The sequence below is a fragment of the Pyrus communis genome, chromosome 2, assembly GCF_041283825.1.
Source record: "Pyrus communis isolate YQ-2024b chromosome 2, ASM4128382v1, whole genome shotgun sequence".
In the NCBI taxonomy this organism is placed as follows: domain Eukaryota; kingdom Viridiplantae; phylum Streptophyta; class Magnoliopsida; order Rosales; family Rosaceae; genus Pyrus; species Pyrus communis.
In genome coordinates, this window is record NC_142566.1 from 15,476,632 (window position 1) to 15,498,487 (window position 21,856).

Genomic DNA, 21,856 nt, shown 5'->3' on the forward strand with positions numbered 1-21,856 from the left:
AACTTATTTGACACTATTTTTCTGTAAATTATACCAAAAAAGAACAGTTTCACTATCCATCGAAAGCACCAAAGGTTCACTACTAGCAAGCACCCTCGAGTGGCTAAATCTTGGGCGTTGAAATGATTAACACAGATGCATAAGGAGCCTCTCAAGACCACCAAATCAAGAGTAGAATATTAATCCCCATCCCATGGACAGGTGCAGGAGATTTGAGATATTTCTCGTTGGAAAGATTAGAGCATTGTCCAAACACACGATGTCACCTGGTTGAATCTAAAACCATTGGAAGGAAAGTTTTGGACCCTTTTCCGGGAGTTGGATTTTAAGCTGTAGACATTGACTTGATAACTCGCTACTACTACTACTACATTTTCCGTATCAGTAAACTCCACAAGTTATAGTCGTCGTCAGATGAATCATACCCCAATCCATAGTGAGAGCTCGTCCCTAAATCTGGTTCTTCCTCAATGGTTGGGGAAGGAATCTTCTTGAACCTTTGAATCGATGGGTTCCACAAAGGAATCTCCTGATGGCTTTTGTTGTGAACACAAACCAAACCATTGGACCAACCCACTATCTCAATAAGAGCATCTCCATCAGTAGGTAAAGGACAAGTAGGCCAGGCTCAAGATGCTGGGCACTTGGGCTGGTAGTGGTTGGCCCACCACTTGCCCTTGCTTATTTGGACTGCCAGAGGTGTATTTTTGTGATTTGAGGGCAACATCTTGTCATCCATCAACTGGTGGAGATGCTCTAAAGGGATTTTGAAAGGGTTTTTATAGCGTGCTTTTAAAGCCCTACTTTGGCTTTCAATTTCTATCAATTGATAGCGTGTTTTTGAAAGTGTTTTTGAAAGGGTTTTTGATGTTTTTGAAACTAGACATGACAAAGAACAAAACCCATTCGATTTTATTGAATTTGGTTGAGATTTGCTATGGCAAAAAATGATTTGAAATTGTAAAAAGGAAATTGAAAATCTGCCCTAAACAGTTGGAGAGCTCTACTTTGGCTGGTTTAATATCTAGGTCTCATTTTTCTCTTTCTTTTTTATGTTGGTCATTTTCTCCTTTCTTCCTGTTACTTGAGTTGCTTATTGCATTGCAGACACATGTTCTCAAGGTGCCGATAAACCATCTATGTAACAATTATCAAGGGTTTATCCAACAAGGCTTTTAGTATTTGTCTTGTAATAAGTTGTTTAAGCGCAAAATAAGCTTTGAGTTCGAAATTTGAAGGGTAACCAGCATCTAACGATTGAACAACAGAAAATAGTAACAAAATATGGCATCTTCTCAAGCGTGACAAGCCAATCCGCGATATAGTAAGGAAGAGCATTGCGCTCATGCCTAAACAAATGAAACTGCCACCGGTTTGGTTCGAGCTCAAACCGAACCAATCGCTTAACAGTGACTGTTCGGCTGCAATTATGAACAATCCTCGAAAACATACAACAGCTATCAAAGATTTCTTAATGTATCAACTTGAGATTCTTCTTATATTTTGGATTATCAGTACTTCAACTGAAGTCATAAATTGTTAAATTACATGAGCTACACATCTCTGGCAGCTTCCCCGCATCGCAAACCCAACTACATAATACTATGTACAATCTTGCACCGAAGAATACAAACAATTAGGAACAAGCAGAGTAGAGTTCGCGTCTTTGAGGTGTGGAGCTTTTACGATCAAAATATGATTTTCCATATTTTTCGTCCTTCGTCCAACTCCACATCCTATGTTTTGGACATCATAGAGTCAATGCTGTAATAGGCATTCAATTAGAGCCGAACTCTTCGTTCCACCTCTCAAGCTCTTCCCACTTGCTTTTGCTTAAGCTTGGCCTGATTACAGTCATCGCCTTCTGAAAATCTTCATATCTTAGCGGTCGTACCTGGTACACAAATAACAAAGTAAACTGAGATCAAAATTGTTTTTCAAAGTTTACAGTCACCGGGAACATCAAATAAATATTATACTGAAAACCAGATGAATGCAACTGCTTAGCTTAAGTTTGGGACCAATGAGAAATATTAGGAGCAGTTAATGGAGTGTCTTTGGCATCCACATCCTCATCAATAACAAAATAAAAAAGTTCCTCACGGAAACCTTAATTAAAAAAAAATGCATTTTGAATGAATCATGATCTAGAGTGAAAGACTTGCATGAAACGAATCAGATCATCAAAGTAAACATGTGTAAGTGCCTTCAGCAAATATCTACCAAGAACTAACAAGTATTTATACACGGCTCTTAAACCAAGTTATTTAGGTATAATACCTGATTTGCCCTGATGGTGAGAATATTTTCACCCAGTTCCCTAATTGGCATCATTGCAGCTTCTTCACACAATGCTTGTAGATCACTTCCCGAATACCCTGTATATAAAAGTAAAAAGTGACATGCTTAACCAGTATGATAATTGTTTTATTCCAAGATGATGAATAAGGTTCCATTCCATAAAAAAGCAGCACAAAGTGATGGCTGATAACCACCAACGAACCACCACGAGTGGAACTAAGATTGGTAGCACCAAGTGTCTCAATGTTGGCCAAATTTCTTTTGCAAATTGAATTGACTTATTAAAGCACTGCCTTCAAAAAGTATAACAGGAAAATTTTCTTACCTTCTGTCTCTCTTGCAAGTCTTTCAACATCTCCACCTAATACAAGCAATAAAAAGTAAAAAATCACGTGACTAGTCAGAAGACTAACCAAAATGCGCAAAAGGATGCTTGCATGCTTCACTTTCTTTGGTTATTATTTGGTTTGGTGGAATACAAGGAAAAGTTCCAAAAGTATTTATAGGAGCATCCTTACTTGGTAAGGAAAATGCTTGGCCCTTGAGTTTGTGCCTTAGGAGAACTCTCCTCGCAGTTAAATCTGGTAATGGTATGTACACTCTCTTTACCTGGTTCAGGGTTCCCCATTACAGTGAGTTTAACCAGAAAAGCAACTGGAAGCCAACAGAATGAATACCAACAATGTATAAAAGTTAAAAGGAGAGAGATGACAATGATACTTCTGAACATTGATCAAGTTGTCCTCCATATCATTTTTGTTTCTTTGCAGAGAGAGAGAGAGAGAGAGAGAGAGAGAGAGAGAGAGTAACCAGTCTTCTAAGAACTGCATCATCCAGTTCTTGAGGCTTATTCGTAGCACCTGAAATAACATTAAAAAAAAATATATCAAAGAAAAGAATCCATATCGAGACAAAATAGAATAGTTCAGAACTTTGGCAAGTCACTCCCTACTTCCCTTGATCTTTTCTTTTCGTTAAAATTTATTAGTAACAGGGGTCAACATCAATTTCCTTGATGAAGGTCTCAACAGGCAGAAGACATAAATGATTACAAATAAGAATGGTAATACACCAATTGGCATTCTTGAAGCAAGCTAGCCAAGATTGTCATAGAAACTAGACATAATGTACTAATAAAAAGCACATCCCTTCCAGTTCGGGGGACTTTGATTGAATTTGAGATATAAAGCTTACCGATCACAATTACCAGATCATTAGGATTAGAGGTCACTCCATCAAACTGTATCAGAAACTCTGACTTCAACCTTCTGCTTGCGTCATTTTCGTTTGCCTGCCTTGTTGACATGACACTATCAATCTGTAAACAAACAGACATCATACACAATTGCATCACTGAATTATGTTGAACAGTAACAGAAAACAAGAGCACCATTGGAGAGAAACGAGGAGAGGGGACAGTGGGGTGGGAAAAAAATATGGTGGAGATGAAAATGGTGGAAATAGTCTATGATCTTAGAGGCATTTGTGACAGCAGGTACAGAGATGCAAGTTGAATGGAAATTCAGAAAAGTGTCATGTTGACTCATTCCACGAAACACTCAACTATGAAACTATGAAAATGTAATCTTTACATTAACTATTTACTAACAAACCCAAAAACCTGAAACTTACGGCACTTAACTATAATGGCTATAAGTGATCTAGATGACTAAAAACAAATAATAAGTGATACAATTGAGAAAAATCAGCAGTAGGGCTAGCGCTAAAAAAACTGAGAAAGTAGTGACATATAAAGCAACAAACACAAAGAGAGATAATTACCTCGTGCTAACCACTGATCATACATCCAATTTTTCCTAACCAACTATACAGTCCTTGAGTACAAGCAAGAAATAGCTTACTTAATAACAGAATCAATAACAGATACAGGGGATGCCAGGGTGTGTTCAAAAATTGAATCTAAATTTCAGAGTTCGGAGGAAAAGTAGCATACTTCATCCATGAAAATTACTGATGGCTGTCTGGATATAGCAACCATGAAGAGAGTTCGTACAAGCTTTTCAGCCTCTCCCACCTTTTTCAGTGCAAGTAAAGCTTATTAGAATTCCTATAAGGGCAATAGCGGAAAAGAAAAAAGGGAATGAACTGAAAAAAGAAAGTGCATCCCTCAAGACAGAGACATACCCATTTTGAAGTCAGTGAAGATGCAGAGACATTAAAAAATGTTGCCTCTGACTCTGAAGCAACTGCCTTTGCAAGCATGGTTTTTCCATTTCCAGGCGGACCAAACAAAAGCAAACCTGAAAACAAAGGCAATGTTATAACTGAAACAAGTTTTTTGGCTGTTTCACTGTTACAAGTAAAGATGTGAAATCTTACACAGCATTACCTCTAGCTGGCCTTCGAAGACCAGTGAACAAGTCTCTTCTTTTTGTGGGTAAAATAATCATCTCCATCAAAGTTTGTTTCACCTTCTCAAGACCAGCTGCAGAGAAACTAAAATGAGTAAATTGGTAATCTTAACAAACTTAACAAAAGAATAAATAGAGAGTATGTTATAAACTTCTCACCAACATCTTCCCATTTAACGGAAGGGCTTCTATCCACTATAGCACTATTTATCATTTCAACCAATTTTTCATCATAACCACCACCAGACTGTTGCACAGGTTTTGAGCTTACAATGTTATTGGCCTGATTCCTCATTTCTGGTCTGTTTGTAGTGGCACGTGGAGACTGGGGTAACACATGTTTTCTGGCAGTTGATGTTGTTGATGCAACTGAAGCAGTTTGTGCATGAGCTATGGTGTTCTGCATATATTTTGAAATTTTTTAGCTACACAGAGTATGTAGTAATCTTGAATTTTATCAGATACTCAACTGTTTCCTTGTATTTTTCTAAACAGATTAGATGCTTCAGATCACCATAATGTGCATTTATTAAAAAATAAATTATGGTTCAACTGAAAAGGAACAAAAAAAATGTATAGAACTCTCAAACCAGACCAACCATACTTTGCTTATGGGTGCACCACCTGAAATAAGGAAAAGGAAAAAGAAAAGAAAGAAACAAAGTCACTTTCCAAGTATGGATATCAGTTTGAAAACAATGCTCAGTTAAGTTGAATCAGTACGTGATATGACCTGTTCGTCTGCCTAAAGTTTGTAATCTTTCAGAAACTTGACCCTGCCACTTCGATATTTTCTGACGATAAGATTTCACCTTCTCTCTCTCACTGCCACAAAATAACATATTTTTATGATAACTACAATGCACGAGCATCTCAGCATGTCATCATGACTGACTTCATATTTAGCAGTAAGAACAGTGTGGTTATTCACTCTTTGTGAATGATTTCGGTGACAAATGAATGCAGTTTTAATAATTACATTGGTTATGGTTGATTTCTTTGTACACCCGGAGACATTTTCGTAGTAAGTCCAATAGGTATTCTAACCCCTTTTGAAATTGTTAACCTTGTGGGCAGTTTCCTAACAAACTCATTAAGATGTAATTTTTGAGATAAAGTTTGAAAGAGGCTTCAAATTATGTTTGTTCTTGTTCCTCACAACTTTGTTGAATAGATTTTGGAATTTAAAGCAAGTGTTCTATTCTGCACTGAAGAATTAGAAAATATGTGTAAACAACATTTAATTCATCAGATCTTCATCTCTTACAACAGGAGGCAAACCATACTTGTGGCCTGATTTGCCCTATTGAAGGATACTTCACAGTTTACGCAAATGAATTCCAAATTAAAGTTCATATTCTACAACATTAATCACTCTGACTGATTTGATACTTAGCAATATGAACCGTGACTGACTTTTGGGTAACTATCCTTCGAAGGGCAGTTTCAGCCAACATACGAAGTCACAGTTTGAAACCTATTTTAAGTGATGAAGCTCTTTACAAATAGATGATGAATTAAATATTGTTTCCACATCTTTTCAAATTCTCCATTGCACATTAGAACAATTGCTTGATTTCCCAAATTATCAACCAACAATATTTTCTACACTGTTTCCAACTTTACCTCAAAAGTTTATCTTGACGAGTTTGTTTAATCACCCTCACTCTCCTACATTTTCAATGAAAGATGTAATTTTGTATCTAACACATAAATAATCAAACTCTCATATCCACAAAATCAAGAGTCTCGGCATCTCGATGCATAAACAGAAATTTGAAGACTACCCACCAATTTTTTCAGAATAACAACTTCAGCAACACTTCAACAATAATCAAAGAAGAAGAAAAGCACAAGAATAAGAACACAGAGCTCAGAAAGTTGAAAACCTGAGGGTGATATAGGAAGGCACGGGAGTAGAGGTGGCCTCGACAAGAACCCTCTGGGCGTTGCTGTAGTGAGCAATGGCGTCATCGACTAAGCCCCACTCTTCAGCCCTAACGGCCTTGGCGATCTCATCCTTCGCCAATTCGAAATAGCCCTTGAGCTTGTATGCGACACGCTCATTGGAGACGGAAGATGGGCCAGCTACGCCGTCCATGGTGGAGGAATCGGGCGGAGGACTGGAGTTTGGGTGAGACTCGTCGGAGGAGGCGGCGGAGAAGACGGAGCCGAAAGAATCGATGAGTCCTTTGAGGAAGCTCATGCCTGGAACGAATACATGCCGATTAATTGGGTTGAGGAGGAGAGAGGGAGAGGGTTTTTATCCTTACCGATTCCGCGAGACTGCGGAAAATTCCCTGTAAAGTTATTCTTTGGGAGCTTTTAGCCATATCAGACGCCGGCGCAGGCAGAAATTGAGAAATTATTATTAAGGTAAATTACACTTTCTTACATGTTTGGGTTATATTTCAATTCTTTACAACATTTTTAAAATATTTCATTTTCATACCTTACCTTAAGTACTATTTTATTTCAAAATAATACATCCGTTACATTTATACATTGATTCGTGAAATACTGACGTGGCTGCCGTATATATGTCACATGACTGCCAAATGTCTGCCACGTAGCAAAAATAATAATTTTTAAATTTTTTTAAAAAAAAAAACCTGAATTTTTACAAAAAAAAAAAAAAAAAAAAATTAAAACCCTACCGACGCACAACTGCAAGAAGAAGAAAAGGAGGGAGGAAGAAAGAAAGAAAAAAACCCCAGAATCCCACCCGAGCCACCCTTCCCAAAAATCCCCCATCACCCACCCCTGAAAATCCCATCTACCACAAAACCAATTCAAAAATCAACTCAAACTCAAATTAGTATTTTCAAAACTCACCCAAACTGAAAATCACCAGATTGCGGAGGAAGGAGGGTCGCGCAGGGAGAGGGAACGGTCGGGCTGGGGGGGGGGGGGTGGGGGACCGGGGCAGGGGACGCCCAGAAGGGGGGCGGGAGGTGGGCGGTTGTTTTTTTTCTTCCTTTTCTTCCTCCCTCCTCTTCCTCTTCTTCTGCTTGCTGCAGATGCAGGTCGCTCAATTTTTTTTCCCCTTCTTCCTCTCTCTTCTTCTTTTTCTTGCAGATGTGGGTCGCGGGGGGGGGGGGGGGGGGGGGGGTGGGGGGTGGTGAGGAATGGTTTCAATTTTCTTTTTTTTTTTTTTTCCTTCCTTCCTCCCTCTTCTTCTTCTTCTTCGAAATGTAGGTCACATAGTTTCAATTTTTATTTGCTTTCTTCCTCCCTCTTCTTCTTCTTCTTCTTCTTCTTGTTGCAGATGTGGGTCGTTCAATCTTTCTTCTTTTTTTTTTTAGTAAAAATTCAGGTTTTTCTAAAAAAAAATTTAAAAATTATTATTTTTGCCACGTGGCAGACATTTGGCAGCCACGTCAGCATTTAACATATCAATGGATGGAAAATGTAACGGAGGTATTATTTTGAAATAAAATAGTACTTAAGGTATGAAAATGAAATGTTTTAAAGATGTTGTAAGGATTTGAAATAGAGCCTAAATCTGAGGTATGAAAGTATAATTTACCCTTATTATTATTTATTTTTTTGGGAGTGTGGAAATTAAATGGGTAAGGATAAAGAGAATAAGAGAGATGTATTCCATTGAGATTTTGAGGGATTTTAATTCTTTTAATGAATCTAGGGGTATTCAATCAAGATTTAAAGTGATTATCTAAAATTCAATATGTATTCAATTAGAATTTTAAGATAGTTTATTAAAATCCATAGAAATCTGGGTGTATTCAATTAGGATTTTAAAGAAGTTTATAAAATTTCAGGTGTATTCAATTAGAAATTGATTTTAAAGAATTTGAGCGTTGAGGAATTAGAGGGAATTAAAGATATTTCGTAATGTATTTTAAGCATCTACAAATCTCACTTCTCCCCATGAGATTTCGAGGGAATTGAATTAAAATTTTATATGGAATTTCTACAAATCAATTAAACTCCGTAAAAATCCATGTATTTATAAATCTATTAAAGTCTCTCAAATTCTCAATTGAATACACCCCCTTAAATTTGTCGGTAAAATTTTGTAAACTTAGGGGGTGTATTCAATTGAGATTTTGAGGGATTTTAATTCTTTTAATGAATCTAAGGATATTCAATCAGGATTTTAAGTGATTCTCTGAAATTCAATGTGTATTTAATCAGGATTTTAAGATAGTTTATTAAAATCCTTAGAAATTCGGGTGTATTCAATTGGAATTTTAAAGAAATTTATAACATTACAGGTGTATTCAATTAGAATTTGAATTTAAAGAATTTGGAAAAGTTGAGGAATTAGAGGGAATTTAAGAGATTTTGTAATGTATTTTAAGCATCCACAAATCTCACATCTTCCCATGAGATTTTGAGGGAATTGAATCAAAATTTTACATAGAATCTCTACAAATCAATTAAACTCTATAAAAATTCATGGATTTATAAATCCATTATAATCTCCCAAATTCCCAATTGAATACACCCCCTTTTAAATGACATAGAAGTTGATTGTTGACTTATTATTAAGTGTTGATTAACCTGCGCTTATTTCTTATTGGTGACACATTATTTATGATCAGACCTTTAAGACAATCTTCAAAGGAGATGTAAAAAATGTCACATAAACATATAACGGTAACAAATGACATATCATTTACTCAAACTGAGATGTCAAAGATAACATGGAAAAGAAGGCTAAGCTGACATAGACAAAGAGGTCAAATTTGAAGCTGCATTCAAATTTGATTTTTGCTATTTCTAAAGGCATTCCACTTGCATTCCCATAAATGTTAGTATATTTAAGTATTATTTTATTATTTTTAAATCAACAACAACCCAACTTTTATTATTTTTGTTAAAAAAAAAAAAAACATAAGTGAAGCAATAAAATTTGGCATACTGATGGAAGGAAAATATTGACAATATGTCAAATTGCCAAGTTAGCCATCAAATTTAAATTTTGTGTTTTGAATTTGACGTATCATTTGGAGATGCTCCAAGAGAAGAGATGGATTAGTTGTGGGAACCACTCCACATTGAATTTCACCGATCCAAACCATTTATTTTGTAAGTCTCGATTCATAGATCGTCCTTACAAAAATCAAATCAATCCGAAATTATTTGCATATTTAATTATCACAATGAAGTTTCATTGTTTCTTAGAGAATAAAATGTTCGTTAATTTCTTTTAACCCAATTAGATGCTTCAAATATTTCTAATTTGGTTAATATTTTGCAATGATGATTTATGAGGTGAAACTTAAAAAATAGACGGTTTGGATAATTAAAGTTCACTGTGATGGATGGCCTACAACTAATCCTTATTTTTATACCAAAAAAAAAAAATAGAGCTTACTTCCCTTAAAAGCTTCCTATTTATGATTATGAAAGAGATCACAATTTGCCAACATGTGACACTAAAATTACATAATTTGATTTCTAGCTAGTATAATTGATATCGAATCACGGGACTTGTAACTAAACATGAATTTAAAAGTGACGAATTGTACAAAGATAAGTTACGGATACAATTTTTTTATTTTTTTTATTTTTAACAAACGATATTATCTACACTGAGGGGAGGGGGTGGGCTTAGTCTCGCAATGGGCTAGTAGTAATGTGGTTCAAACTTGCCTTTCGCGTGAATCAAACCTAAGGCCTCTCACTTACAAGTGAAGAAGAATACTACTAGACCGTAGTACTAAGTGGCTCGGTTAAGGATACAAAATTAATTAATCATTCTCACTTTTGTGGTTAAACTAAGCCCGCTTCAATTTTTTAGGGTTAAAAAGACATGCTGTCTCTCTAACGAACGAGTAAAAATTCACTTGAAAGCTATACTTTTGGGCCTCGTTTAACAGCTTGAACTATACTGACTATTTCAGTCGAATAGGATAATCTGTCATCAAATAGTACTGACTATTTAGCCGGGCGTACTTACTATTTAGTCGAATGTTTGGTACAATATCAGATTAAATACTTATTTTTTTATGAAAAAAATAATCACTATATATTTTTTTAAGAGTATAAACAATTAAAGAGCATTGATTAGATTTGTTGTTAGTTAAAAAAATAAAACTAAAAACTCAGTTCATCTTGGACTTGTTTTTCTCTACACTTCTTCCTCCTTCTAGTACTAAAAGTTGCCGATGCACAAAGAATCAAAGCTTATCATATTCATCTACTTCCTCAAAAGGAGATTGAAGAACATTCAATGGCACTGAGTTTCCAATTTAAAATCGTATTTGCTATTAGAGCCGGTCTATTTGATCCAGACATAGAAGTTGTCGCTATGGATGTTGCCACGAGTATCTGTAAACGCAGGTAGGCGACCTGTTCATCAATTTGCCCTAATTCCAACTTATTCCACCACACAATCCCCATCCCCAATAACCATACACAGCCGCACCCTCAAAACTCCAATTTCTTCTTCGTCGAGAGAGAAGAAGGAATATTGGTAGAGAAGATGGATCAGATGGCCCTAGAGTAATCTACGAGAGGGAGATGGAAAAAGAGCCAACGTGATTTTGTGTCCAGCGACTTGACTAATAATACCGGGGATTTGGAGTGTACAAGTTGGGGGAAGATTATCTCTCCTCCTATTCTCATCCCTTTCCCTCCCCTCCTCTCACACACTCATTTTTGTCTTATTGTCTCTATATAAAAATCAATATAAGATATTGATGTGACTTAATCGTAACTGTTCAAGTAGGAAGGGAGAAAAGGGGAGAAAGATTAGGAGGGGAGGGAAACCTCCTCCATATAAGTTATCTGGCGTGCATCGTACAAAATAGGTGGGGCCGCAAAATAATCCGGTGCTAATTTAATACGGAATGACACCAAACACCGAATAGCTAGTATTAATTAATACTACGGCATGCCAAACTAGGCCTTAAAGACACTCTTGTGCTCTTTCGTTAACCCTAGCCACAAGAGGAAAAATAAAAACCAAAGAGAAACATGTCGTCGCAGACCCCAGCCTTTGGCCTTGGGGTTGGCAACAATCCTTCTTTATCCTTTCGTTCTTTCTTTCTTGTTTTTGGTTATAACCGCTTTCTCACTTTGTTGAGGAGAGCCTTTGTAGTTGTCATTGTGGTCACTCTCTCTTTATGAGGATGAGAGCTTTTGTAACAGACTTACTACTCAATCCCAGATCTTAAAACGACAATTGTTGTTTAAATATGAGGTGGTGACTTTGTGGTTTGTGTGCTAGGTACGGATTATACGGTGGAAGCTCAACGTTAATTGGAGGCGATTCATAGTAGGTTTTTTGTCAATGATTGCAAGATCATCAAAGTGTGGTATGATCAGTCATTGCAGTGGTTCGAGGACTCAGTCATGTAACCAACCCTTCACAATTGCATATTCAGTACTCTACTTTGAGAATCCGGGATCGGTTTTATCCGGTTGAGGCGGTTCTTCAATCAAATAGTCAAGCTTTCCCAACCCTGCTGCTTGGATATCCATCATCTGAGACCAAATTGAAAAATTGGTATCATTTAAACCCAAACGGCAATGTATTTACGTTGGGTGAATTGCTTGAAGTAGAGACTTGAATCTTAACCCCGGGTTTCTATTCTTTTCCCATAGTCGCATCTGATTGATATAGTGGATTTATGTTTAGGATTTGGGTAATGATTAAGAACTCGTTTGAATGTGATTTTGAAATGACTGAAAGCGCTTTTGGAGAAAATGTTTTTAGAACCAAACATTAGTAAAGATGCAAGTAAATCATGGAAAAACACTTAAAAGTGTTTCCTACACATAACTGGTGCTTCTTGCAAAAAGAATTTTAAGTGCTTTTGAAACCCAAAAATATTTTCTCTAAAAACGTTTATGTCATTTTAAAAGCACATTTAAACGAGCCATTAATTGTCTAAAACACAAGCCAACTAACAAAAATTTGGGGCCGGCAACCGGGAACAAATTGCACATCAAGTAAGGATTAGGGTCGGCTAGCACAGTAGCACAACAAGGGTTTCGGTTTGGTGTCGATCTCAAAAACCTGAAATCGTGCAAGAACCGATGCAAGCAAAATAGCAATTCTTGGCGATAGGGTTTTTGGGGATTGAGACAGGATAAACCTGCTTTGATGCCAAGATAAAATTGTAGTAGAATACTAGGGTTTGAATTGTTGTGTGTATTCTTCTCTCAATGAGGCAATATATATACACAAACAAACTACATATTTGACTAGGGTTACAAAGAAATTTCTAACAAGAAGAAAATCCCAACTAATAAGGAAGTTACAATAATAATTAGAAACCCCTTACTCATGTTGTTATTTGACCCTAATACTAAATCACAACTCTCATTCTAATAAATGCCCATGATTATAATCCTCTTTTGTTCCTCTTTTGGTAAATAGAAATGATAGCTAATCATAAAGAGAACATGCTCCTCTCGAATCATAAACTAAATTGTTTTACATTTATATAACCCAAATTTATGTTGTGTAGCAATTTGTCACCCAAATTCTACGAAGTCGAGGATAGTAGGCCGCTATGCCGACTCTCCGAGATGTCAATATAGTATTGAAGTGGGTTAAGACTGGCCCTAAATTTTGGGCTTGTGATATTTTTAAGCCTACTCGCAAATCGATGAATCCGAACGTGCCCTTGACGTGAAGTGGAATGTATGGGAACTAGAAGAAAGGGTCCAATTCTTAACAAGACTGACTCTACTATTATTTGGGGAAATTAGAAGAAAGAGTCCAATTCTTAGCTGGAAAGTAGAGAATCACCAATCTTCATCAGCAAGAAAGCTTTGGAGCTGGTTAGCTACACTGTCCTAGTTATCCAGGGAATCAACTGCTATAGCTAAAAGATCACAACCGTTGGTTCAATCCGATCTTCTTACAATCAAGATCCCTATGTCCGCTCGCTAGCAGATCGACGGCCATGATCAGCCATAGGGAACTCAGGACTGCTATTTCACCTCTCATGGGTAGTTATCCTTTTCTTATTGTCTTATTTTGACAATAAGACCATTTAATAAGATAATAAACCAACGTTGACGTTCTGCTTGCATTTTTTTCTCTTGATTTCACTTTCATAGATGTAACCTAAGATAGCGACGTTTCCTCCCGTTACACATATAGATAATGTTTCTCCTTTGTCGAACAACTCAATGTGTCATGTTGTCAGACTGTTAATTTTAGCTGAAATTTAAACAATAATCCACTTGATAGACATCTTATACGGTTAACACTTTTGGATTTTCCTATATATAGACGGTCTTTGCCTCCTTAACTAGCGAGGAAAGATGAGTATTCTCTATTTCATATTCACCTTCATGTCATTTTCAGTACTATTTGTCATCCTCACCTTCTGTTTTCTGCTACTTAAAATCTTCACAGGAAAATCCATTAGAAACCCAATTTACCCGCCAGTAAAAGGCACCGTCTTCAACCAGCTCTTCTACTTCAACAGGCTCTATGACTACCAGACCGAAGTTGCCAAAGAGCAGCCAACTTTTCGGCTGCTTGCCCCAGACCAAAGTGTAGTATACACCACTGACATGCGAAACATCGAGCATGTTTTGAAAACCAACTTCGCCAAGTATTCCAAAGGGAAATACAACCAAGATATTGTGTCTGATGTTTTTGGCCAAGGGATATTTGTTGTTGATGGAGAAAAGTGGAAGCAGCAGAGGAAGCTTGCGAGCTTTGAGTTTTCGACCAGAGTTCTTAGAGATTTTAGCTGTTCTGTGTTTAGAAGAAATTCTGCCAAACTGGTTAGAGTTGTTTCTGAGATTTTGGGTTCCAATCAAAGTTTTGATATGCAAGTGAGTAATCTGAAACCAATAAATCATTTTAGTAGCGACTTAATGATAGGGCGGACCAAGTTCCAATCCTTCTCCCTATGGTTTAGATTACATTAGAATATCGCTTAAATAATCAGTCTGGTCAGAATTAAGCTTAATATGATTTAGTTTTCTTGCATATGATTCATTTTGCAGGATATTCTTATGAGATGCACTTTAGACTCCATAATCAAAGTAGGGTTTGGAATAGACCTGAATTGCTTGGAGGGTTCAAGCAAGGAAGGGACTGCATTTATGAAGGCCTTTGATGATTCGACCGCCCTGTCCTATTGGCGCTATGTCGATCCATTCTGGAAATTGAAGCGTGTTCTAAACATTGGTTCTGAAGCAGCTCTTAGAAAGAATGTCCGAATCATGGATGATTTTGTACACCAACTTATCAAGAGTAAGAGGACGTTGGTTACAGGGAAAACTGATGCTGTAAGTAACTCGAAATTTTTCGTTTTCTTTGCACTGCAAATCTTTCTCATTAAAGATTCAAATTTGTTAATGGAAATCTTGAATTATATTTATTTATGAAGAATGACAGGGAGGACATACTATCGAGGTTTCTGTTGGAGAGCGAGAAGGATCCCGAGAAAATGAATGACACATATCTGAGGGATATAATTCTGAACTTTATGATTGCTGGCAAAGATACAAGTGCAAATACACTCTCATGGTTCTTGTACATGCTTACGAAGAACCCTCTAATACAAGAAAAAGTTGCACAAGAAGTGAGGGATGTTGTCGGTTTTACTATTCAGGTCGACGAAGCTAACATTGATGAACTTGTAGAAAACATAACTGATGCAAATCTTGATAAAATGCATTATCTTCATGCAACGATAACAGAGACCTTGAGGCTATACCCTGCAGTTCCCGTGGTATGTATATTCAAATAACTTGGTATTAATCATTTTCCAATGAGTTAGTGAAGTTTAAGCATTTTTCTGGGATGGAAGTTTGATGTCTTTGTGTTTGGCTTCCTCGAAGGACGGGAGATGTGCAAAGGTAGATGACATTCTTCCTGATGGCTTTAGATTGAGAAAAGGAGATGGAGTATACTACATGGCCTATGCCATGGGAAGAATGCCTTATATTTGGGGAGAAGATGCTGAGGATTTCCGACCTGAAAGATGGCTCAAAAATGGAATTTTCCAGCCTGAATCACCATTCAAATTTGTCGCATTTCATGTTAGTAGCATGTGAAAGAAAAAAATGCTAATTGCTTAGTCTATCTAAACTGTCAGCAATGATTTCAATTAACCGTGCTAATTGCAGGCAGGACCTCGAATCTGTCTAGGGAAAGACTTTGCATACCGGCAGATGAAGATAGTATCGACCGCTCTTCTTTTCTTCTTCCGCTTCAAATTGGCTGACGAAACAAAAAATGTAACCTATAGGACCATGTTCACCCTACACATGGATGGAGGTCTCCCTCTTCGCGCAACTCCAAGGACAGCCTGATATCTTTCTTGCAAATCAACTAGAATAATGTTCAGTAATTTGCTAAACTATGTATCTGTAAAATTCTGCATGACTACTGAAATGCGCTTTAGATTTATATATGTAGTGTGGTTCTACTTGTATTGGTAAGTTTTTAGAGTAATATTGTAACCTGCAGTATAATATACGCACCGTATTGCGAAGTTCTACTTTTTTCAATTTTTTTTGTCAAAACTCTCTCAATTCAACATGTAATTTTGTATAACTAAGATATAAATAATTAATTTTATATTTATATAGAAAACTTATAGTCATAATATTTTTACACATACACAGGAATTTAGAGACTACCTACCATTTCTTGCAGGCTAAGAACTTAAAGAAATACTTCAACACTTAACAAAAATCAGAAAGTGAGCTTAAAATAAAAATTGACAACCTGATGCAGATATATAATTAATAGTGTTTGATTACTCAAATGATATATAAAGTATGTACACTTTGATCTAAACTTAGCAAAACTTTGATTCTTGTAATTGTTGGTTCCTTGCACGTAAAATACGATTTCTACTTTCAATCAAATACAAATTTGACGGGGTTTTACTTGTGAGAAGGAACTTGCCCATTTGAGAAAAAGGTAAGGACATTTCGATTGCGATCAATGTTAAAGTTGTGTTGCTTGATACAAGTTAAAAGTATGAGTCTATGACTACATGAACTTTCAATTTTTACATCTCACATCTATAATGGAGATACGTTAATATTGCCTTCAATTTAGTCACGTTGCCTGTAAAAGCCCTTATGGTTTTTACACATAAGGACTCGATGCAATTAAAATGCCACTTAAGCTAAGTTGTAATTATTTTGTAAGATGGCTAATGTTAGACTTTTCACATTTCAACAAAGACGTAGATTTTTCGATTATAAATATAATATATATAAGTAATGATAAGAAGACCAACTTCTTAGACCAAATTTGAGAATCATGTGATGTGTCTCACTAATAAAAAAAAGTACGTTAATGAACATTTAAGTAATAATCGGATTATAAATAATCACGTCATATAAGTTATAAAAAAATTGAGCGGTATGAACTAGTTGCAGGCCTCCTAAGGAGAAAGCTTTGTTGAGAGAGCGAAAGAATGATGGAATCTTTTGTATTTTTTTTTCTCCATCAAGTGCAAGAGGCCTGCAACTAGTTCATACCGCTCAAATTTTGTTCCTTTTGGTAAAACAATACAAAACCAAGAAAGATAAAAAAAAAATTTATACTGCGTTAACGTGCATACTTTCTCGTCTCTTCATTTCGCTTTCATGCTTCCAACCTTATCTAAGAAAGCAAAAGTCTCTCTCTCTCTCTCTCTCTCTCTCTCTCCATATAAACTTTCTTTGCCTCTTTGTTATCACAAACAAATTTGAGATGGGGTTTTTCCTTATCATCTTCACCTCCATACTTATGTTTCTCTTCCTAACTCTGTCTTTGTTCATACTGAAAATCTTCACCGGAAAGTCTATCCGAGACCCGAACTACCCTCCCGTGAAAGGCACTGTCTTCCACATGTTCTTATACTTCAACAGACTCTACGACTACCAAACCGAAGTAGCCAAAACACACTCAACTTTCCGGCTTCTAGTCCCGGACCACAGCGAAGTGTACACGGCTGACACGCGCAACATTGAGCATGTTCTGAAAACCAACTTTGCCAGCTACTCGAAGGGCGCCTTCACTCAAAGTATTCTGTCGGATATTTTTGGCCAAGGGATATTTCTTGTTGATGGAGAAAAGTGGAAGCAGCAGAGGAAGCTTGCGAGCTTTGAGTTCTCAACAAGGGTGCTTAGAGATGTTAGCTGCTCTGTGTTTAGAAGAAATGCTGCCAAACTGGTTAGAGTTGTTTTTGGAATTTCGAGTTCCGGAGGGGTTTTTGATATGCAGGTGAGTAATCTGAGACCTAAAAGATTTTTTTAACTTTTCTTTTCTTGTTTGGTATTTCTTAATCCAACTGGATTTATGAAAATTTATTTAGAGGGCTTAGCTAATTAAGCTTGGAAAGTTGGGGGAGTCCTAATTAAAGTCAATTTGATCTGACTGATTTTTGGTACTAATATATATATATATAAAGTGAGCACCCTCAAATGGTGAAACATTCAAAATACCATATATTACTCTTTAAGAATTTCATAAATTACAATTAAACCAAAAGAAGCTAAAGTATTTAACCATATTTTTATGTCTATATATATAAAGTGAGCACCCTAAAATGGTGAAACATTCAAAATATCATAAATTACCCTTTAAGAATTTCATAAATTACAATTGAACCAAAAGAAGCTAAATTATTTAACCATATTTTTATTTTGAAAGAATTTAATATTTAAAATTATAGAAAAAAAAAACAAAACAAAAACAAAACCTCCCACGTTAGTGGGTGGTTTCACATTTTTAATTCATTTCTTTTTTTTTTAAAATAATTTTTTAAAATACGTAAATTAATTATTTAAATAAAAAAAATATAAAAAGGCCAATTGGCACATGCATATGCGTGTGGTAAGAGGCTAGTATATATATAAAGGGAGATGACAAAAATGGTGAAACATTCGTAATCCCAAAATTGCCCTCTTCCATTAAATTTTCAAATAAAATAAGAAATTCACAAAAAAAAAAAAAATGGTGAAACTTTCGCATTATTATTTGTTTTTCTGTTTTTTGTTTTTTCAAATAAAAAATCATAACAGCCAATTGTCACACACATATGCATGTGGCAAGAGGCTAATATGAGAGAATAAAACAAGTTGGGAGGAAAAATATGATTTGTAAAATTATAGCTCGTTTGGTGCCCAAGATTGCATTGGATTGTATACTTATAAGATTGATATATTGTAGTAAGAAATAATAATGACATAGAGGTGAAAGAGTTTCCATGTTGTGGGGATGGACCGTATAAGTTATACGATGTTGATATCGTACCATTTTGTGGGTGGGGATTGAAAGGTTAGTTTCTTCATGAGTAATCTATTTTCTACCTTCAACATACCCCAAACCTATTGAGTTATCCAATCCAATCCAATCCGTTTAAGCACATGCTAAGGTCTCTTAATTCTCTAAAGCGGGATTCACACTCAACAAACTCTTCGGATCAAACGTAATATTTTGCATTTGATTCTATTTTTAGGATTTGCTTATGAGATGTACCTTGGATTCCATATTCAAAGTTGGGTTTGGAATAGAACTGCATTGCTTGGAGGGGTCAAGCCAAGAAGGGACTGCATTCATGAAGGCCTTTGATGAATCTACTGCACTGACTTATTTTCGCTACATTGATCCGTTATGGAAACTGAAAAGAATCTTTAACCTTGGTTCCGAGGCCTCCCTTAAAAAGTATGTCAAAGTTATGGATGATTTCGTGAACCAAGTTATCAGCAGCAAGAGGAGATTGCAAGAGGAGCAGAAAGATGTTGTAAGTATATTTAACATTACCACATTGGCTTTACAGAATGTGTCTCTACCATGTAATTCTATGTGTTCTTTACACGATTTCAGTTTGCCGGGTGAGGAAAACATACAGTAAGGGAGGTGTTTTGCGCACATCCTTTTTCTTCTCCCATACCCTTGGTTATTTTGGATTGTAGGAATCAAAAGAGAATTAAGGGGAAAAAATAAATAAGGGTGTGCAGAAGGAGAAACAGGGTGTGCAGACATCATTTCCCTGCATTAATGGTAAATTTAAGATTTTAGTTTCCTATGAAGTTCTGAATTTTTATTTTATTTTTTATGTTTCAAAGATTGACAAGGAGGACATACTGTCAAGGTTTCTACTGGAGAGTGCGAAGAATCCAGAGGAAATGAATGACAAATATCTGAGGGATATAATACTGAGTTTTATGTTTGCTGGCAAAGACACCAGCGCAAATACACTGTCATGGTTCTTCTACATGCTCAGCAAGAACCCTCTAATACAAGAAAAAGTTGTACAAGAAGTGAGGGATGTCGTTGGTAATCAGGTAGGCGAAGCGAAAGTTGATGAATTCGTGGAAAACATTACTGAAGAAACTCTAGAACGAATGCATTATCTTCACGCCGCGCTGACAGAGACCTTAAGGCTATACCCTGCGGTTCCAATCGTAAGTATACTCGAATAACCCGGTTTTAATTTTCGTCATAATATTTTTTGAATAAGATACTTGTTATTTTCTTTACTTTCTATAGTAGTTTGTAAGAATTTAACCAGGACAGTGCCAGAACCTTGATTAAAATTGTTAAACATATCGAAATCAATACAAGAAAGCCACTGCTCCACAAGGAAACTTAGAACACTGTTTGTCGCCTAATGACTAAGGAGTTATTCCTGCTTACTCTTGCAAATTACAGTCCAGACTGGCAAATGTGCATAAATAAATTTTAAAAATGCAACAAGAAAAGTTTATGGCACGTGTCTAACTATAATTGATCTGCATGGATGAACGAGTCCTTACACATAGGGAGCCAAGTATCTTTAGGAAATTTATAACCATTTTTCTATTACTAAGGGAAAAATAGGCAGTGGACTTCCAACTTTTAAGTCCGAAGAACTCTTCATATTACTGTAAATATTGACATCTTTATGTCTTGGTTTTCTCCAAGGATGGGAGATGTGCAGATGTAGATGACATTCTTCCAGATGGCTTTAGAGTGAGAAAAGGAGACAACGTAAACTACATCACCTATGCCATGGGAAGAATGCCTTATATCTGGGGAAAAGATGCCGATGTTTTCCGACCAGAAAGATGGCTCGAACATGGAATTTTCCAGCCCGAATCACCCTTCAAATTCGTCGCATTTCACGTTAGTAAAAATATTTTCTTTTTCCTTTATCACAAATATATATTTTCTAATTATCCAAATATTCACTAATAATAGTATCACTTTCACTTGTGCTATTTGCAGGCAGGTCCGCGGATATGTCTAGGGAAGGACTTTGCTTACCGGCAGATGAAGATAGTAGCGATGGCTCTCCTTAGCTTCTTTCGCTTCAAATTGGCCGATGAAACAAAGCCGGTAACCTATAGGACCATGTTCACCCTTCACATAGATGGCAGTCTCCCTATGATTGCAGTTCCCAGAACAACCTGAGTAAATTCTTCTATGCATTGAAAAATAATGTTCAAGGTTCATCAACCAAGTGTGAACTTTATATAATATATATATATATATATATATATATATGCATGTATGTATACCTATGTATACAGATGTAAATGATAATGACTTTCAGGTTTTTCATGTTTACTATGATCGAAATAATAGTTCAGGGTCCCCATTTTATCGCAAGGTATATACATAATGTTGAGACGGCTACACGCATAAGACCATCTTCAAATGAGATGTTAAAATCTTAGGTGGAATGCCACTTTGCAGTTTTAATTTTTTTCGTCAGTACTCTCTTAATTCATCATGTAATTTTGTATACCTAAGATATAAATAATTAAATTTTATGTTTATATAGAAAACTTAGAGTCATAATATTTTACTAATACATAGGAATTTAGATGCAACCTACCAATTCTTCCAGGCTAAGAAACTTACAGAGATACTTCAACATTGATAACAAAAAGAGGAAATAACAAAAATCAGAAACTAAGCTTAAAAGAAAAACTGATAGCCTGATGCTGACATAATTAATAATGTTTGATTACTCAACTGATATATAAAGTATGTACACTTTGATCTAAACTTGGCAAAACCTTGATTCTTGTAATTGTTTGGTTCCTTGCACGTAAATACGATTTCTACTTTCAATCAAATACAGATTTGACATGGATTCATTTGTGAGAAGGAACTTGCTCATTTGAGAAATAGGTACGTGGGGGACCATGATTTTTTAGGGTTGGAGTAAATATGATATGAATGTTGTTACTTCAGAAGTTTGGTCATAAACTTACCAGCTCCGGGCGGAGTTGTATCAGAT

At 36.0% G+C, this 21,856-nt stretch overlaps 3 protein-coding genes across 7 annotated transcripts; 2 read left to right on the top strand and 1 right to left on the bottom strand.

Annotated features, from left to right (window-relative positions):
• Positions 1–1,467: 1,467 nt before the first annotated feature.
• Positions 1,468–7,068, bottom strand: LOC137747452 (AAA-type ATPase family protein). 2 transcript variants are annotated; one of them, XM_068487562.2, is made up of 14 exons: positions 6,947–7,068; positions 6,563–6,881; positions 5,407–5,498; positions 5,278–5,297; positions 4,833–5,073; positions 4,652–4,747; positions 4,447–4,562; positions 4,256–4,336; positions 3,496–3,619; positions 3,112–3,161; positions 2,820–2,910; positions 2,627–2,662; positions 2,281–2,378; positions 1,468–1,894 (listed from the first exon to the last, which is right to left on the bottom strand). In XM_068487562.2, exons 2-14 carry the CDS (start codon positions 6,877–6,879, stop codon positions 1,778–1,780), a joined length of 1,479 nt encoding a protein of 492 aa, XP_068343663.2. In that variant the 5' UTR covers positions 6,880–6,881; positions 6,947–7,068; the 3' UTR covers positions 1,468–1,777. The 2 variants fall into 2 exon arrangements, with proteins under 2 accessions (XP_068343663.2, XP_068343662.2); XM_068487561.2 differs by having other exon boundaries at positions 6,563–7,048.
• Positions 7,069–13,149: 6,081 nt separating this feature from the next.
• LOC137748897 (cytochrome P450 704C1-like) lies at positions 13,150–16,132 on the top strand. Of its 3 annotated transcripts, XM_088684468.1 has the most exons (6): positions 13,150–13,607; positions 14,020–14,447; positions 14,622–14,906; positions 15,008–15,352; positions 15,462–15,662; positions 15,750–16,132. In XM_088684468.1, the coding sequence occupies exons 1-6, from the start codon at positions 13,562–13,564 to the stop codon at positions 15,933–15,935; spliced, it is 1,491 nt and encodes a 496-aa protein (XP_088540594.1). In that variant the 5' UTR covers positions 13,150–13,561; the 3' UTR covers positions 15,936–16,132. The 3 variants fall into 3 exon arrangements, with proteins under 3 accessions (XP_088540594.1, XP_068345191.2, XP_088540598.1); XM_068489090.2 differs by having other exon boundaries at positions 13,150–14,447; XM_088684472.1 differs by having other exon boundaries at positions 13,150–14,396.
• A 1,148-nt stretch (positions 16,133–17,280) lies between these two features.
• Positions 17,281–21,219, top strand: LOC137748919 (cytochrome P450 704C1). Of its 2 annotated transcripts, XM_068489111.2 has the most exons (5): positions 17,286–17,847; positions 19,085–19,369; positions 19,695–20,033; positions 20,533–20,733; positions 20,836–21,219. In XM_068489111.2, the coding sequence occupies exons 1-5, from the start codon at positions 17,335–17,337 to the stop codon at positions 21,019–21,021; spliced, it is 1,524 nt and encodes a 507-aa protein (XP_068345212.2). In that variant the 5' UTR covers positions 17,286–17,334; the 3' UTR covers positions 21,022–21,219. The 2 variants fall into 2 exon arrangements, with proteins under 2 accessions (XP_068345213.2, XP_068345212.2); XM_068489112.2 differs by lacking the exon at positions 20,533–20,733 and having other exon boundaries at positions 17,281–17,847.
• Positions 21,220–21,856: the final 637 nt, after the last annotated feature.

Bases quoted from the DNA above. Each gene is read 5' to 3' on its own strand.
- LOC137748919 (XM_068489111.2), top strand. From the start codon at position 17,335: ATGGGGTTTTTCCTTATCATCTTCACCTCCATACTTATGTTTCTCTTC. The intron at 17,848-19,084 runs GTGAGTAATCTG...TTCTATTTTTAG, and splicing joins GAGGGGTTTTTGATATGCAG to GATTTGCTTATGAGATGTAC. The intron at 19,370-19,694 runs GTAAGTATATTT...TATGTTTCAAAG, and splicing joins AAGAGGAGCAGAAAGATGTT to ATTGACAAGGAGGACATACT.
- LOC137748897 (XM_068489090.2), top strand. From the start codon at position 13,926: ATGAGTATTCTCTATTTCATATTCACCTTCATGTCATTTTCAGTACTA. The intron at 14,448-14,621 runs GTGAGTAATCTG...TTCATTTTGCAG, and splicing joins ATCAAAGTTTTGATATGCAA to GATATTCTTATGAGATGCAC. The intron at 14,907-15,007 runs GTAAGTAACTCG...TTATTTATGAAG, and splicing joins TTACAGGGAAAACTGATGCT to AATGACAGGGAGGACATACT.
- LOC137747452 (XM_068487562.2), bottom strand. From the start codon at position 6,879: ATGAGCTTCCTCAAAGGACTCATCGATTCTTTCGGCTCCGTCTTCTCC. The intron at 5,298-5,406 runs GTCATATCACGT...TCCTTATTTCAG, and splicing joins AACTTTAGGCAGACGAACAG to GTGGTGCACCCATAAGCAAA. The intron at 2,663-2,819 runs GTAAGGATGCTC...TGCTTGTATTAG, and splicing joins CCAAGCATTTTCCTTACCAA to GTGGAGATGTTGAAAGACTT.